The sequence below is a fragment of the Agrilus planipennis genome, unplaced genomic scaffold (assembly GCF_000699045.2).
Source record: "Agrilus planipennis isolate EAB-ADULT unplaced genomic scaffold, Apla_2.0 scaffold183, whole genome shotgun sequence".
In the NCBI taxonomy this organism is placed as follows: domain Eukaryota; kingdom Metazoa; phylum Arthropoda; class Insecta; order Coleoptera; family Buprestidae; genus Agrilus; species Agrilus planipennis.
Window position 1 is genome coordinate 585,126 of NW_020438983.1, and position 14,797 is coordinate 599,922.

Genomic DNA, 14,797 nt, shown 5'->3' on the forward strand with positions numbered 1-14,797 from the left:
ATTATAATATCATTGTACCTAAATTGCTGTTTGGATACTGTCATAAAACATCAATCCAATGCCTTTTTCAATAGGTCTTATATTGAAATTATTTGAGTTTCTCGATGTAAATACGATTATATAAATGCAATAAAACTCATGTCTCATGTGCGTAATTATCAAATGACGTAAAACTTGGAGTGAATAAAATACCCATCGGAATTTTTCGTGTGGGTACAGTTAGCCACTGTACTACATTATCTGTCCGGCCTGCTTTGAACTGGTCATTCTTTCAGTCACATAATCCTCATCTTTTGAATCGCATTTATAAATCTACTTCAAACTCCTTTAGACTTATGCATTAATTTGGTCTGTTTTGTCCCTTTAGTGTACTCATAGATTTCACCTGTTAAACCTTTAATTGCTCTAGCCCAATTTCAATGGCATAGGGTGGGTTGCTTTGATCCCATGGGTCGTAAAAGATTTTCTCTATATTGCAATATTTTAACCACGATATTAGAACTGATTATCCCGAACCTTTCGGAATATAAATATAAAAGCGTAACTTAAGATTTTATTAAAAAATGAACATATACCTCCATTTCAGATAATAGAACAAAATAAAATAATTCAATCGTCTAATTGCTTGGTATTCTACACGTACACAGAAAAATGATGAGTGATCATCACACACTGGTTTCTCACATTTGCTATCCCTTTTTTTATGTGTAAGTAGGCATAGAAAAAGTAAAAACTGTAGTATTCGCGTGGGGTACAAATAATTTTATATTTTTTTATATTGAAAAAGTATAAAATGCCATTGTGCTGTACCAAGTTCCCTGGGTGTGTGTGAACTTGGAAATGACGAACTTTCACAGAATCGGAAAACTATGTCAGATTTCATGAAGAAGATACTGTTTTTTATAAATTGGATTTATGAATATTATCATTTTGTAGTAAGTATTATTGCAAATAGCTAGCAAATGTTCCAGTGCCCTTTCTTATGATTTACGTAATCTAAAAATTTACTTTACAGCCCTTTTTAAAACCCATNGTAATGTATACAATTCCAAGGCTATTTAGGAAATGTATAAAAAATCTTTTCAAAGATTTTTTAATACACACATATCCTGGGAAATGTATACATTTCCTGAGAATTATATAAAATTCCGACATTGTACTAGGAAATGTATAAAATACGTTAGTAAACTGAGAATCAGAATACCCTCCCCTCGCTCCGCTAACGCCCCGTACCCATTGACATCTCGAATGTAATACATTTTCGATTGCTATTTAGGTAATGTACAGATTTCCTAGGAAATGTGTCTGATATAATTTATTTCATACATTTCCGGGTGATTTTAGGAATTATATACATTTCCTAGGAATTGTATACAATGACGGATTACACACATTTCCATACAAGATGTACAGAATGTCATTGCCGGCTCCAGAAATGTAGATATTTTTGGACAAAGATAGTTACCAACTTTCAAATTGATTTTTATTTTTAATAGCATAAAAACAATAAAAAGGCGAAAATGAATAAGAAAATCGCTTTATTCGATACCTTTCATATGTATATATAGTAGAAATAAAATAAATAACGCTATGGAATGGATCATTAAACACAATATAAAGTATATACACAATTTACAAACCAAACGTGTACAATTAAATCAACTACATACATAAATACATTGGCAGTTTATTTCATTTCTAATTAAGTCGGTAAAAACTGGAGCCCGTTATTTTTGCTGAACATTAGACTTATCACCTGCTGAAAATGAAAAGTTTTACGTAATTAAGGAAATAATAATTAATACGAAAGGTAGGGGGTGCATTTGCTAGCATTCAACGAAAATTGCAACGAAAAACTTTTAAATTAAACAGCCATAATAATTAAAATTTTAGATCCATAAATATATATTCTTTTATTCCTAAAATGTAAAATTAAATTCGTTTTTATTTAAGTAAATCAATTTTCATTTGCTGTTCCGTATGAAGTTATACATATATATAGGTAATACTATTATTCTTATTATGTGACTGCCAATTTGGAACAGTAAAATTTATTGAATTTAAAATTTTCTTAAGTATATTTTGTTATAGAACAAAAGTCAAAATCAGTGGAAAGGACGGATATTAATAAGGCTCAATTTCTTCCCCAAAATTAAAAAGACATTGAAAAAATATGGATATACTTTATACAATTTCTGTAAATAGAGTGACTATCTGTCTAACATCAAAAACTAAAGGAAAAATATGAAGCACGTTTAATTTGGTTGATAAACGATTTTCTTGACGGTCCCTCATGTCTGGGGTGAGAGGGGGGTCGATAAATTATTATTATTAGGAAATTAAAAAAAAACCTTTAATTGAAGTTTAAAACTTTTAGAATGCTCATGTTACGTAACGGGGGTGTTAAAGGTGTATAATTTATGAATAGCTTTTACAATGCTATTTTATTACAGATTTATACAGATTGTCCACCACTTACAGAAAATGTACAAAATCCATCCACATTTTTCGAATGTAATTCTTTATGACCAAAATTGGGCTTATTGATATTCGTCCTTCCTCTTATTAAACTTCTTGAAATAAGGGGATTAGTCTTAAGTGCCATTTGTTACTTTTAAATTTGAAATAAGGGTGCCCACAACCCACGCAGATATTATTGTATATACGTAAGAAAATAACTGCCACCAAAATCGTTAAGATGAAATTAATAAAAGCAAAACTAATAATAATTAGGCACTAAGAGCAGAAAGCGGAAAACAGCAATAAATATTATAGCAAACACCCCATACCTGTTTTGTAGCCAGATTCTTTTAATAAATTCGCAAACATGTCTTGCAACATGTTATAGGAACCTAACAAAAAGAAAAGTCAGAAATAATGAATTCAGAAAAAATTAAAATAGTGTTCAGACCACATTTGTTTACCTTGTTGATTGTTGATGTTATTAAAGAGTTTGTTATAATACGGTTGCGCATAATTGTTATTCGGCGTCTGCAAACAATACAATATTATTATAACAATAAATAACAGACAGAGAATTGAAAATGATGCTAGCAAAAATGGGCTTCACAACTACCAAAAAAAGATAGATTATAATGAGCAAGAAAAAAATATAATTCATGAAACGATGTTTCTTTTAACAAGAAAAATAATTTACAAATTCATTCCTATGATACGGTAACTTATACTATTCGCACTTGACATTGTAAATAATGTAATTTTCGTAACAAGTCGTATTTTTTATAATTCAATATTTTTACAATCTACAAGGATCTAATTGTAAATTAATCATAATTAAAAATGCCCCTTAAGGATTTTTTTTTTGAAATGCAAGATATTTCTGCTTATAATTCATCTCATTAATTAAATTAATTGGATCATCCGTTCCGAAATAATTTCATTATTTTTCTTGGTAATGGCACAACTAAAATTCATATTGCACTGTATATTTCAAGCATTTATATTTAATTGTTATAATACATTTTGCACATTTTGGGGTTTCATTTAATGTAACGATTAAATGCTTAAATACTGTGCAAAATGTTTCTTTTTAAACAATGAGCAAACGTGTAAAAAAATTACTACGATTAAATCAAGTGATGTGTAATGATCCAATATGGATATGGAAGTTACTATCATTAATCTTATTCAACTACCTACAATATCCCTATATGATATTTGAACACTTTTTTTTACGAATATATTGCAATGGCACTCTGTTACATCTCAACATTTTAAGTCTATTTATCATGTAAATTACGGTATGGACAGAAGTCTTTAAAGGAAGAAATTTGGAAAATAATGTTGAGTACTGATTCAAATTTTTATAGGTATGAGAGTATACTTATGCTCTCACTACAAAGTAGGATATTTCTTAGTAACTATTTCTGCAACTAAGGAGACACATTTTTATGTATTTCAAACGGAGTGGCTACTTAAATATGAGAAACACTCAATTTTATGCATGCCACCTTCTATATTCTATGTCATCCGTTTTTGATGTTGAATAGGAAAGACGGTAGATGATAGCAATAAATGCGGATTTAATAATATTGGCGAATATTAGATGGCCTGTTTTGAAACAGCATCTCACATTCTTTTAGGTTTTGAAATCCAACTTGCATCTGTGGTGTCTATTGGTGGTAAATAAAGAAAGCATTTCAATTTCTGAATCATTTTAAGTGACTATTTTTTCTCCAAGACGCTTAAGGAGACGTTTTTGTATTAATAATGGTTTCAGTAACTTTACAAAACATTTGAAAATAGTGATTAAAAATTACCTACTCAAGGGTATATTTCATCGAAATACATTATTTTGTTGGTATATCCGAAATAATTATTATTCTCTATTACTCATGGCCTAAAATAATATTAAACTAAAAATGATCGTTATATCACGTACGCTTTAGTAAATCGTGTTTTGGTTTTAAATTCCCCCTCCCTCTCTTCTTTTTCTTTAAGGTATCTATATCATCTATCGAGTATTCTTTCGCGTATTACAAAAATATCTTAAAAATTGTGTACCTTTATATTTGTCTGCAATGACGAGTAGCTACTATTACTAACACTGTAAATAAACAGGCATTTAATAAAATCTGACTTTCGCATAAAACACCGGATTAACTTCACCTATTGAAGTCATTCTTTGAGTTAGGAGCAGGCGCCGGTTGATTTGTTTTTCGCTCATTGAATTTGATGAATTGTCTTTGAAATTCGTCGTGGAATACACTCACATGTTTCTTGGATGCGTCGCTCTTTTGCGACGATGTTCCACCTACTCCTCCTATAGACGGTGATGATAATGAAGACGAACTCTTTGAGTTATACGTGATAACAGAAGCCGGTGCGCTAGTTCTTCCATAATCGTCCACTTTAGCTGGCGAAGACATTTTCTGGAGTGCCCGCAGTCCTTCGAGAACTTCCTGGATCTGATTTTCGTCTCCATCTTCACTATGGCGTGGCTTAACTGGAAAGGTCACTGTGGAGGCACTTCCTAGATTTATCGTAGTACATTCCGCCGAATTTTTTTGTAAGGTAGAGAAACTATCTAACGATGCGAAACATTTAGCATCCGCTAGACTATCGGAGATTAATTTATCCAAAGCGTAACTTCCGGTGGTGACGCTTTCGTGACTTTTCATGCCATAGTTTGATCTGTTGTCTTTGCTGGAGAAACTGACTTGTGGATATTGCTCGCTTTCCTTGTTACTAAAGCAGCCATCTTTATTGCCAGCCTTCATTTTGTCTGATGTGGCCTTTTTAATTTTCACAGGTCTTTCCGGATCTTCCACGTAATATTTTGTTTTACTCTTCGGTCCAGGTTTGCGTTTCAGTTCGACCGATTCGGTTAAATCCATAATCAAATCCCTGTCTGATGAAAACGTATCTTTGAAGTTCTTGTTTTGACTAATACTTATGTTACTAACGGGGGTTTTCATTGTGGAATTGACCTTTTGAGAAAGGTCTTCGGCCATGGCTTGTTGGATCAATTGGAATTCGTCTTTCTCTTGGGACGGCGGCGTATGCCTGTTCAAGATCGATTGATCCGGCATCGTTTTTGTAATTTCGATAGGCATTGGCAGTGGTTTGTTTGCCTTAATACTATAACTGTTACTATTTACATTACTAATAATAATATCACTTGGAAGAGAAGCTTTTGCTTTCGCGATTTGATCTTCCGCATTTTTCTGTACGTCTGCAGGCATGATTGGTGTTATGGTGAGCGAAGAAGATTTGGAAGTTATTGGGGGCAGAACTTTCGAAGCGAACGAACTGTTTCCAGTCGATTCCCTACTTACGTCCGCATCGGAAATCGAAATGTTTTTGATGTTGGTAATATTAGATATCGTCATGCTCTTTTGCTTTTTGACTTCGGAATTGCTATACTTTAATAAGCTGTTCATAGATATCCAGCCTTCTGGCCACAGAACCTGAACATGGGATTTTAAGAAGCTGGTTATCAATTCGTCCAACTTATCTTTATTTCTACCTTCCATCAAAAAACATTTCTTTTGAACAGTTACAATTTCTCTAAGAAGTTTCCTAAAAAAAAATGTAACATACATTGACATAACTTTAGATTTGCTATTAATTGTAAAGTAGTGGCTTTTTGGAGTTAATCGCTAGATGATCCTTCGGTTAAGATTGTCTATCCAGCATTTCGCCGGTAGGTGTGATTGTTTTTGTGCTATTACTGTGATAAAATACTCGGTATTTCATTGAAGACCTTCAAGATTATTGCCACAGCCGCGGACAAAACATTGGGCTGACAACTCAAACGAGAGATTAGCGAGGATGGAAAATTTCTACAACCACGGACATCAATCCCGAAAGATCATTCGTTAACATTTTTTGAGAATTTTCGATTAATAAGCCAGAATTCTTTCCAACACAAAAGAAATTAATATGCAAATTTAATGTGACTTACTTTGTTTCTTCCGTCCAGGTGAAACGTCTCTTTGGCATTCTTAACGATTTTAGGTCTTCACCTTCCAAACCTTCTTTCGAATACCTACGGAAGGAAAAATGCATTTTCAATATATACTTACACGTTTGTTTATTTAGCGGCTTACCTTTTCTGCAAAACTTTCTGACTTTCGATTTCATAACTGTGCAACAAACTTGGCATAACTTCTTGGACTTCCGAATGTAATCTACAAAAAGAGGAGTTGGTATACTTGACATTGCAAGCCTTGCATTTACTTACTGATTTAACAAATGTTTAATTTTCTTCTGATCGTCTTCGAGAATAAGATTTTTCGCACGTTTGATTAGAGTTTCTTTCCTACACCGAACAAACGGGGCTAAGTGTTCGTAAATCCTAACACGCGTTGATTTCTTCAAAGTTCGACATTTACGTTCCAAGCTGAAAGTAATATTCTTGTTAGAAAGGCATCCAGATAATAAGAATTGAATATGAATTCCCACCTCAACAATATCGTACTGACAGGACCTGAAAAGAATTTAACTTTCCCTTCGGTACTTTGCGCTGCTGCGTGTTTGATCTCGTGTATTAAAGTAAGTATGTCGTTAGGAATATTGTCAGGCAATTTAACGATTTCTTCTTGTTTCTGAGGGAAAGCGTCGTTAGAGTCTCCGTCCAAAATTAATGCCATATCTTCAATGTTTTTAAATTATTATACAGAAGAATATTTTACGTATGGATATGTTTAAAATACCTGTTTTCTGGTTTTCTTTTGATCCTGTACTTTCTCTACTCGAATCATCTATGACTTGAATGGTATTACCATTGGAAGCATTTACAACAGATTCAATCACAGTAGCAATATTGGTTAAGGATGCTACCTCAACTTCTCCTGTAGATGCTTTAGGAGTTTCTGATGATGAAAGAGACACGTTTGTATCGTCTCGTTTTTCTTTCAAAAGATCTCGGACAGCTTTCTTTTTATCATCATCGGTAGAATTTTTTCTCACTTTTTTTATCTTATCATCGCTGAACAACTTATTCTTCAAAGCTTTTTGTATGCCATTAGCATTTCCATTTGACATTTTCTGTTTCTAAAACGATACACACGTAAAATTTGTATGTTATGTTTTCGTTGATTACTTTACCTTTTCTTTATTTTCGTTTTTCTGTTTTTCATCTGTCTCAGAATCGGATGACGATGCCAAGGGTCTCTGAAAAAACAACGAATGAAAAACACACTAGAAGTAATTATGAGGTGTTATAAACCTTTTTAGGCTTCTCTGGGACTTCTTCTTCTTCAGAAGACGACGATGATTCATCTGAACTGACCCCTCCAATTCGTTCAAATTCTAAAGCACCACTGTTTATATAGAAACCCCCGTGAAGGGTGGTAATATTTTTGGGAATTATTTCATCGTAGCAATCGGTGTTATCTATAAACGAATCGGATTCGTCGTAACCTATTGCAATATCTTTTTTTCGCTTTCGTCGCTTTTTCTTTGACGAAATTCCCTAAAAGCGCATTATTAATTTTTTTTATGATAAAGTAAAAATACAAAAAATATTACATATTTTGCTTCTAACTCTTGAGCAACTCGTCGAACATCATCATCGTCATCATCATTAAAGGGATCCAGCCCATTTTGACTTTTTTCAGTGCAACTTGAAATGTGTTTTTCCTAAAATAACGACAATAAACATGATAAAATAAGTTTTAACAACTAAAATTGGAGTAGCGGTTTTTCATTTATAGCACAGCAAAAAAAAACCTGTCCAAAATTGATTTAAGGTGTTTTAAAGTAAGATCATTACTATTAAATTGAATTGTGTGATATACTGCATCATTATCAAAATCATACAAAACGTATTTTAATATTTATCATAATTAACAGAATAAATATTACCTAATACTGAAAAAACTAAATAGTAAAAAGTTTCAAAAAGTTTATTATAGGATTACTACATGTCTCACTATGCTACAGAGTTTCTTCAGGCGATGATTACCTAATACCTACCTAAGGCATGCTTTTATAAGTGTTTTAAGGAAAATAAATTAGAATGAATAATTTTCTGCAGTTTAATATTAATAAAACAATCATAAAAGATTAAAACGAAAAAGAAAACAGTTTATCTTTTTGAAGATTACATATGTATTTATTATTATTCGTAAACAGTGTTCTGTGCAATCGTTAACTTAATGTAAATTACGACGAAGGCGTGACAGAACAATTATTTATTTATTTACCTACTGTGTATGATCTTATACACTTTGGTTGACTGGTAAAATATCAGTTTTTAATATAATAAAATTATAATTTGTAAAACAACTGTAACAAATTTGCAGTTTTACTGAATGATACAATTGACCTATCAAGTTGACGTTTATGGTTGTTTGTACTTGTTTTACCGCAAAATATTATTATTCTATATTATCAGGCGCGGCGTTCAATCAAGCGATGTCCCACAAAGGACAAAGCGTAGCTGTTACAATATCAAATACAGATAGTCAATTACCCCGATTATAAAATAAATTCTAATCCTTGAATACATTCTCTTGAATCTTATCTGGCCAAAGCACTTTTTTTTTAATAAATATAATTCATATTTATATATTTTTAATTAATTCGTAAGAGTACTTTTAAACTGCAGTTGTATTACACAATTTAAAGGCGATGTATTAATTGATAAGCGTACAGTAAAACAATTAAAATACGTGTAAGGTTCATGAATTCTTGTAAGTAGATATCTCTGCCTTAATGGCACAATTACAAAGATAGCATGTTTTGTTTGTTAATGCAGGACACTTTACGAACAATATCTTTATTACCTTGAAAGCAAATTAGTAAGTCTAAAATTATTAAAGTGAAAATGCTTCTTAATTTTAACATTCTTCTACTGGGAAATACACCATTCGATCGTCAAAAATAGCTTTCTGATTCTTTTAAAAAAACTACGAATGGATTTGAACATATTTTTTACTCATTTGTTGCAATACATTGATTTTCCTATAAGTATAAATATAAAACATCTAATTATTTTTGTCATTACTAAAGTTTCAGGACAAATAAGTCCTAATATCCAGACAAAATCCGGACGATAAATTAAATTAAAAACAGTTTAAAGTTTATTCTGTTCAAAAATACATTTTAACGTAAATAAATATATAAGTATAACTAATACTTATTATTGAGGTAAATGCGTAAATGGTATGATAACAATCATATCATAAAACAAAAATCTCTATTTACTTGTAAAAAAACACATTTGGCAACATTTATTGAGTAAAAATAACCACCTGATGTTGTATTTCTCTAATTCATCAACTTTGTTTATAACGGAAGTTTTCTAATGATATGATAAGTCAACTCAGAAGGGTTATGTCTAAATTAAATATAGTTATTATTATACACACTTAAAGAAAATATTCGCTCAATATTTGGACATTTATTTAAATTCCAGCTGGACTTTCCCGGACTTCAGTACTTAAACATGTCCGTGTAAAATCTGGACGTGTGGAAACCGTACATGCAGTGACTGTTTTGGCATTTGTTATTCTGGACCAATTTACCTGTGATCGCGCCGCCGCCTACTATGTTTGGTCGCGATGTTAAAGCGGCCGCGAGCCAACATTCACACTCGATAAAAGTTTTACCTCCTATTCAGTCTGCTCGCCTGATACTTTCGCGCCCAAACTCGACCGTTTATGTGACGTTATGAGGTCGTTCCCGTCGCTCCTTTGCTAAATTTAAACAATTTATAACAAACAACACACCCTTCGAACTAATCAAACGCATTCTAGTTAAAAAAAATAATTGTCAAAATATTACTTGTAAGACACGGGTTGACGCGTTGGGCGAACAATAACGCGCTCCCTCTCCCTTGTCTAATCTATTGCGAAGCCGGTTGTTCGTTCTGTCCAGCCATGAATACAAAATATTTGTACAAACAAATTTTATAGGATGTTTTTTCCTTATTTGGTTAATATCCTTGTAAATTCTGTTTAAGACGTGAATCTGTAATGTTATTTAAATTGTATTGCGATTGTATAAAGGTAGTTTCGGATAAGCTAATAAGAAATGTACCAGATACTGCTGCTTTTTCGTAAATTGCATTAATTGATCGATTAGAATAGTAAGTCAAACTTATTTTAACATACCATCAATATATTTATATATATGTACATATGAATTGGTTTCATCAAAATATAGACCAACCGTATGCCGGTGCAGGTACGTGCTCGAGTACCGGAAACCGTGAAGATTCAGGTACCTATATCTGCGATGGTTAATACAAGTCGTACAGTATGAAAAACGAAAGATAAAAAAGCCGTTTTTACGTGACTAATAATAAAAAATAAAGCAAACGCCAAAAACTTCGTGCGCTTTTGTAACATGCTACTATTAATAAACGCTATGTTTGCGTTTTACATTCGTATAATCGTTTATGTAGAAGTAATGTGGCAAACAACAAAGGAAATAATGCCTGCCAATTTCCTTAACTGCAACCATTTTCCTTGTAGGTAACAAGTAGATTTATGAGTAAATTTACTATCTAAAATAATCAAATTTCAAACGGCTCAGGAGGTATGCGGCGTGGATTATAAGATTGCTGTTCCTTTGCGGTTGTTTACGTGACCGGCTGGAGAAATCTGTTTGTCTACATTAATGACGTTCCGTCTTTGTCATCGATTATTATTATTCGAAATTAAACAAACAAAAATTAGAAAAAATCACGGCCTTGTGGAAAAGTAAGCCTATATATTTAGACTGTGGAACTTCAAAATGCTGGCATTTTATGTGTAATGCAACTTACTCCACTCATGCTTATTCGAATGAGTTCGTGACTACCCCACGTGGATCACTGTTAAACACAAATTAGATCGATTGCAATGAGATGTGCATCTGAAGACACTTTCGTATTACAAATCCAAAAGATATTCATCGAATGACTGACATTATCAAATCTATTTTCGTAAAGATACTAAACGACAGGAGGTTCGGTCTGCACTCGCTGTGCTGATAAAATAGCGTATTTGAGTCTTATTTTTTTAATACCCTTCAAACATGGCGTCTACGATGAACACTTTGCTATATAAATTGAAGCAAACTGCAAGGATTTTGGATAACAAAAAACTAAATTTGCCTGGGTGCACCATATGTCCAGTAATTCGTCACGGTATGAGTTTGATTTTTTGGGGGTTGAAATGGTCAGAGGGTTATCACAAGCTCTGGATTTTGTAGAAGAAGTATTTTATTAATACCGCATGGGCTTTAGTGCTGAAATCGTAACCATTTTCTGTTATAACTTACCTCCCAAGCAGCCAGCTCTTGCCTGAAGTTAATTTGTGGATATCCGTCTTCAGTAGATTCTGGTAATGTCACCGAAATTCGTACACTTCGTTTAACTGGTTGACTTTTGTCATTATTCGCACTTTTGGTTCCTAACGAAATTAAAGACTCTCTCCGAAAATCAGACATTCTTTTTAAATAAAATAGCAGAACTACACCACATAACCCGGCTTGGCTCCAACATGTTTAAACAACTCACAGATGACAAAAATTAGTTGCGTGCGCATAGTAGACACAAATACAGGTGATTACAGAAACCTATATTCCTTGTTGGAATATTTATTTTTTTCGATATTTAATTAATTGTCAAACGCATCAAATTCAAATGCATGACTCTCTCAGGATTATTTGTTTATAAAAAGTTTTTTTCAACTGATTCTTCTCTACGTTGTCGCGGATTGACTGCCAGTGTAATCTAGCGTAGAATAACAAGCAACATTGTCATGGTTACTAACTTTTGTTTTGAAATAACGTTCTAGTATTTTTTGGTTTAGTAACAATTAAATCTATAATTTAGCGATTGAAATGAAATTTATTATCTAGTTGATTGTAAATCTATTTTTAACTAGGAATCTTCTTGATACATTAATTAACTGTAAACTGTAACTCTGATGCTGCTCTTTTTGGATTGGCCATAACAGATGGCACAACATATCCTAAATGACTGGTTTACTTTAGAAGAAAATGTTTTGAAAAGTTCTAAAGTTTTTAAAGTTTTACCATGTTTTACAATTATACAGCTGGAAAAAATTCAGTCAGTTTTGCATTAAATTGACACAAATAAAACGGTATTAGAATTTGTATGAGTAAATACAATTTAAAAAAAGGGGTGTGGTAGTTGATATACGAAGAAATTAAAGAAAAACATGATTTTTGCAATTATTTTGCAAATATTAAATCCTTAAGGGTTGATTGTTGGATACAAGGTACAAATCCTTGGCTATAAAAGTCAACGAAACTTTATATGGAGATGCTCTTGGGTGTGATGATCAGACATAATTTAATGCGATCATCATAAAAATGTGTGGAGTATACATACTACGTTATGGATATATAAAGTAAATAGTTAAAATTTCGTGGAACATAGATTGGTTTGTCAAAGTTTAGCTTCGTCTAATAGGCTGCTGTAATCAACCTATGAAGAATTTAAAGATGAAACGTCAAATAAATGACGTTTTATTACTCGATAGCACTAACATTAACCATATACTACGGTCACAAAAGCTGGAATGTATTTATGATATTTTTTTAACGATTTTATCAATATTCATCATCGTCACCCTGTCCTAGAACTGATTGGACGCACACCTCCACCCTTTTTTATTCCAAGCTAATCTTCGCATTTCCCTAAAACTGGAACAACCAGGGTTATTCACAGATTCTTTTATTGGAGAGGTAGAGAATACCTCTTTGCTTTGCAAATAAATGAGTTTCACCCATTTTCAAGACTGGTTGAACATGCACCCTCAGCTAATCTTCGCATTTCTGTAAAACTAGGACATACCACATCCTTAACTATTTGCGAACAGTAATCTGGTCTAAGTCTACCTCTACCCCTTCTAATTCCCATTTCTGCCTCCAATATGTCTCTACCTAGACCTTCATGTTTAAGAAGATGTCCTACCTATCTCACCTATTTTTTATTGACTTCTGTAGGATCCTCTGTTCTCCTATTCTTTCTAATACCTCTTCATTTATAACCTTCTCTATCCACGGTATCCTCATCATTCGCCTGTGAAATCACATTTCGAACGCTTCTAATATTAATCTAAATATTAGTGTAATTTTATTTCTTTTTATTCCTATGAAAAACATACTGAAATCGCATTCCATTCTACTCAGAAATGGCATCTGAGATAAAGTTTAAGTTTATTCTGAAGTACAGCTATTCTTTAAGCTCCATATCGTTACACAACACGCTATCAGGATTTAGTTATTTAGCATGCTCTGCAGATTTAACCCTCTTTCAATGAACTATGTTTATCCTTCGATATTTTCGTTGTATCTACTTGCATCGGCACTAGATGTTTTCCTTTCTAAATTGAAATACTATTCTAAGGTACCTACTATATACTGCATGCATCGTTCGAAAGCTGCATCTACAATCTATATAAATATGAAACTCCTTTCTTTTATCGTTTTTATTTACTTAATACAAAATAGGTACGTAAAAATGAGCGTCCATGTAGATACACATAAAAATAGTCTGGTCCGAGTAATCTTCAGAAGTACATACAATACAAACTAGTAGTTTTCATAAAGTTTACGGTTTTGTAGATGTTTACCTTCATTCATTCATCATTGGTAAAGGTTTTCGCGGCCAGTAGGTGAACATCAGTGTTGCCACTTCGAGGGATTTATCCCGATTCGAGGGATTTTCGACGTTCTCGAGGGATAAAGGGATTTTTCCTTATTTTCGCGGAATTTTTTGTAATTTGCTATTTTTTGGTTGGTTTTGTTTGATTTTGTTGACCTGATATTATATTATGAAGGCGCTCATTTTTCTAATTGTAAACGTAAAATTTTGTCAGCTATAATCGTATAATGCTGTACGATGAAACGGTTGATATAGACGGCGATGTGCGTTCAAGCCTACTGGTGAAGCCTGCACGTACCTGCTCAAGACCCTACAATAAATTGTCTTGAACTCTTTTGAATTGTATATTGTTTTCGTATCATTGTATGGTCTTCTTGAGAGTGACCAGTCAACAGAGTAGAAACAGATGTTAAAACTAATAAAAATAAATGTTTGAGTTGGTGTAGTATTGTTCCGAAATCCGAACATCTAAACATCTAAACCCCTAAGGTCTGGTTTTGTCTGCATTTTTGGGAAACAAGATAATTACATACAATAAAATTATCGGTATTGTGCTATCGACACGAAAAGTTGTCCATGTTTACAGAAATATTGTATATTTTTTTCTTCGAATAAACGATTAAATTAACGAATTAAAAAATAATAATAGTAATAAGTTGGAGGGATTTTTAGAGAAAATATGGGACTTTTTGGACCTGCGCGTGG

General features: G+C 32.6%; 1 protein-coding gene across 6 annotated transcripts; it reads right to left on the reverse strand.

Moving 5' to 3' along the window:
• Positions 1–1,521: 1,521 nt before the first annotated feature.
• On the reverse strand, positions 1,522–12,152 carry LOC108737797 (ubinuclein-2). 6 transcript variants are annotated; one of them, XM_018470899.1, is made up of 14 exons: positions 11,737–12,152; positions 7,996–8,106; positions 7,694–7,939; positions 7,573–7,638; positions 7,179–7,518; positions 6,928–7,117; positions 6,707–6,865; positions 6,573–6,653; positions 6,428–6,511; positions 4,630–6,042; positions 4,525–4,567; positions 2,925–2,991; positions 2,790–2,852; positions 1,522–1,756 (listed from the first exon to the last, which is right to left on the reverse strand). In XM_018470899.1, exons 1-14 carry the CDS (start codon positions 11,902–11,904, stop codon positions 1,728–1,730), a joined length of 3,060 nt encoding a protein of 1,019 aa, XP_018326401.1. In that variant the 5' UTR covers positions 11,905–12,152; the 3' UTR covers positions 1,522–1,727. The 6 variants fall into 6 exon arrangements, with proteins under 6 accessions (XP_018326401.1, XP_018326400.1, XP_018326404.1 ...); XM_018470898.1 differs by having other exon boundaries at positions 1,522–1,759; positions 11,737–12,151; XM_018470902.1 differs by lacking the exon at positions 11,737–12,152 and adding an exon at positions 11,240–11,720 and having other exon boundaries at positions 1,522–1,759.
• Positions 12,153–14,797: the final 2,645 nt, after the last annotated feature.

Excerpts from the sequence above, each read along its gene's own strand:
- LOC108737797 (XM_018470898.1), bottom strand. The coding sequence starts at position 11,904 with ATGTCTGATTTTCGGAGAGAGTCTTTAATTTCGTTAGGAACCAAAAGT. Across the intron at positions 6,043-6,427 it reads ACCTGGACGGAAGAAACAAA|GAAACTTCTTAGAGAAATTG; the intron begins GTAAGTCACATT and ends ATTTTTTTTTAG. Across the intron at positions 4,568-4,629 it reads TCAAAGAATGACTTCAATAG|TGTTAGTAATAGTAGCTACT; the intron begins GTGAAGTTAATC and ends GTTTATTTACAG.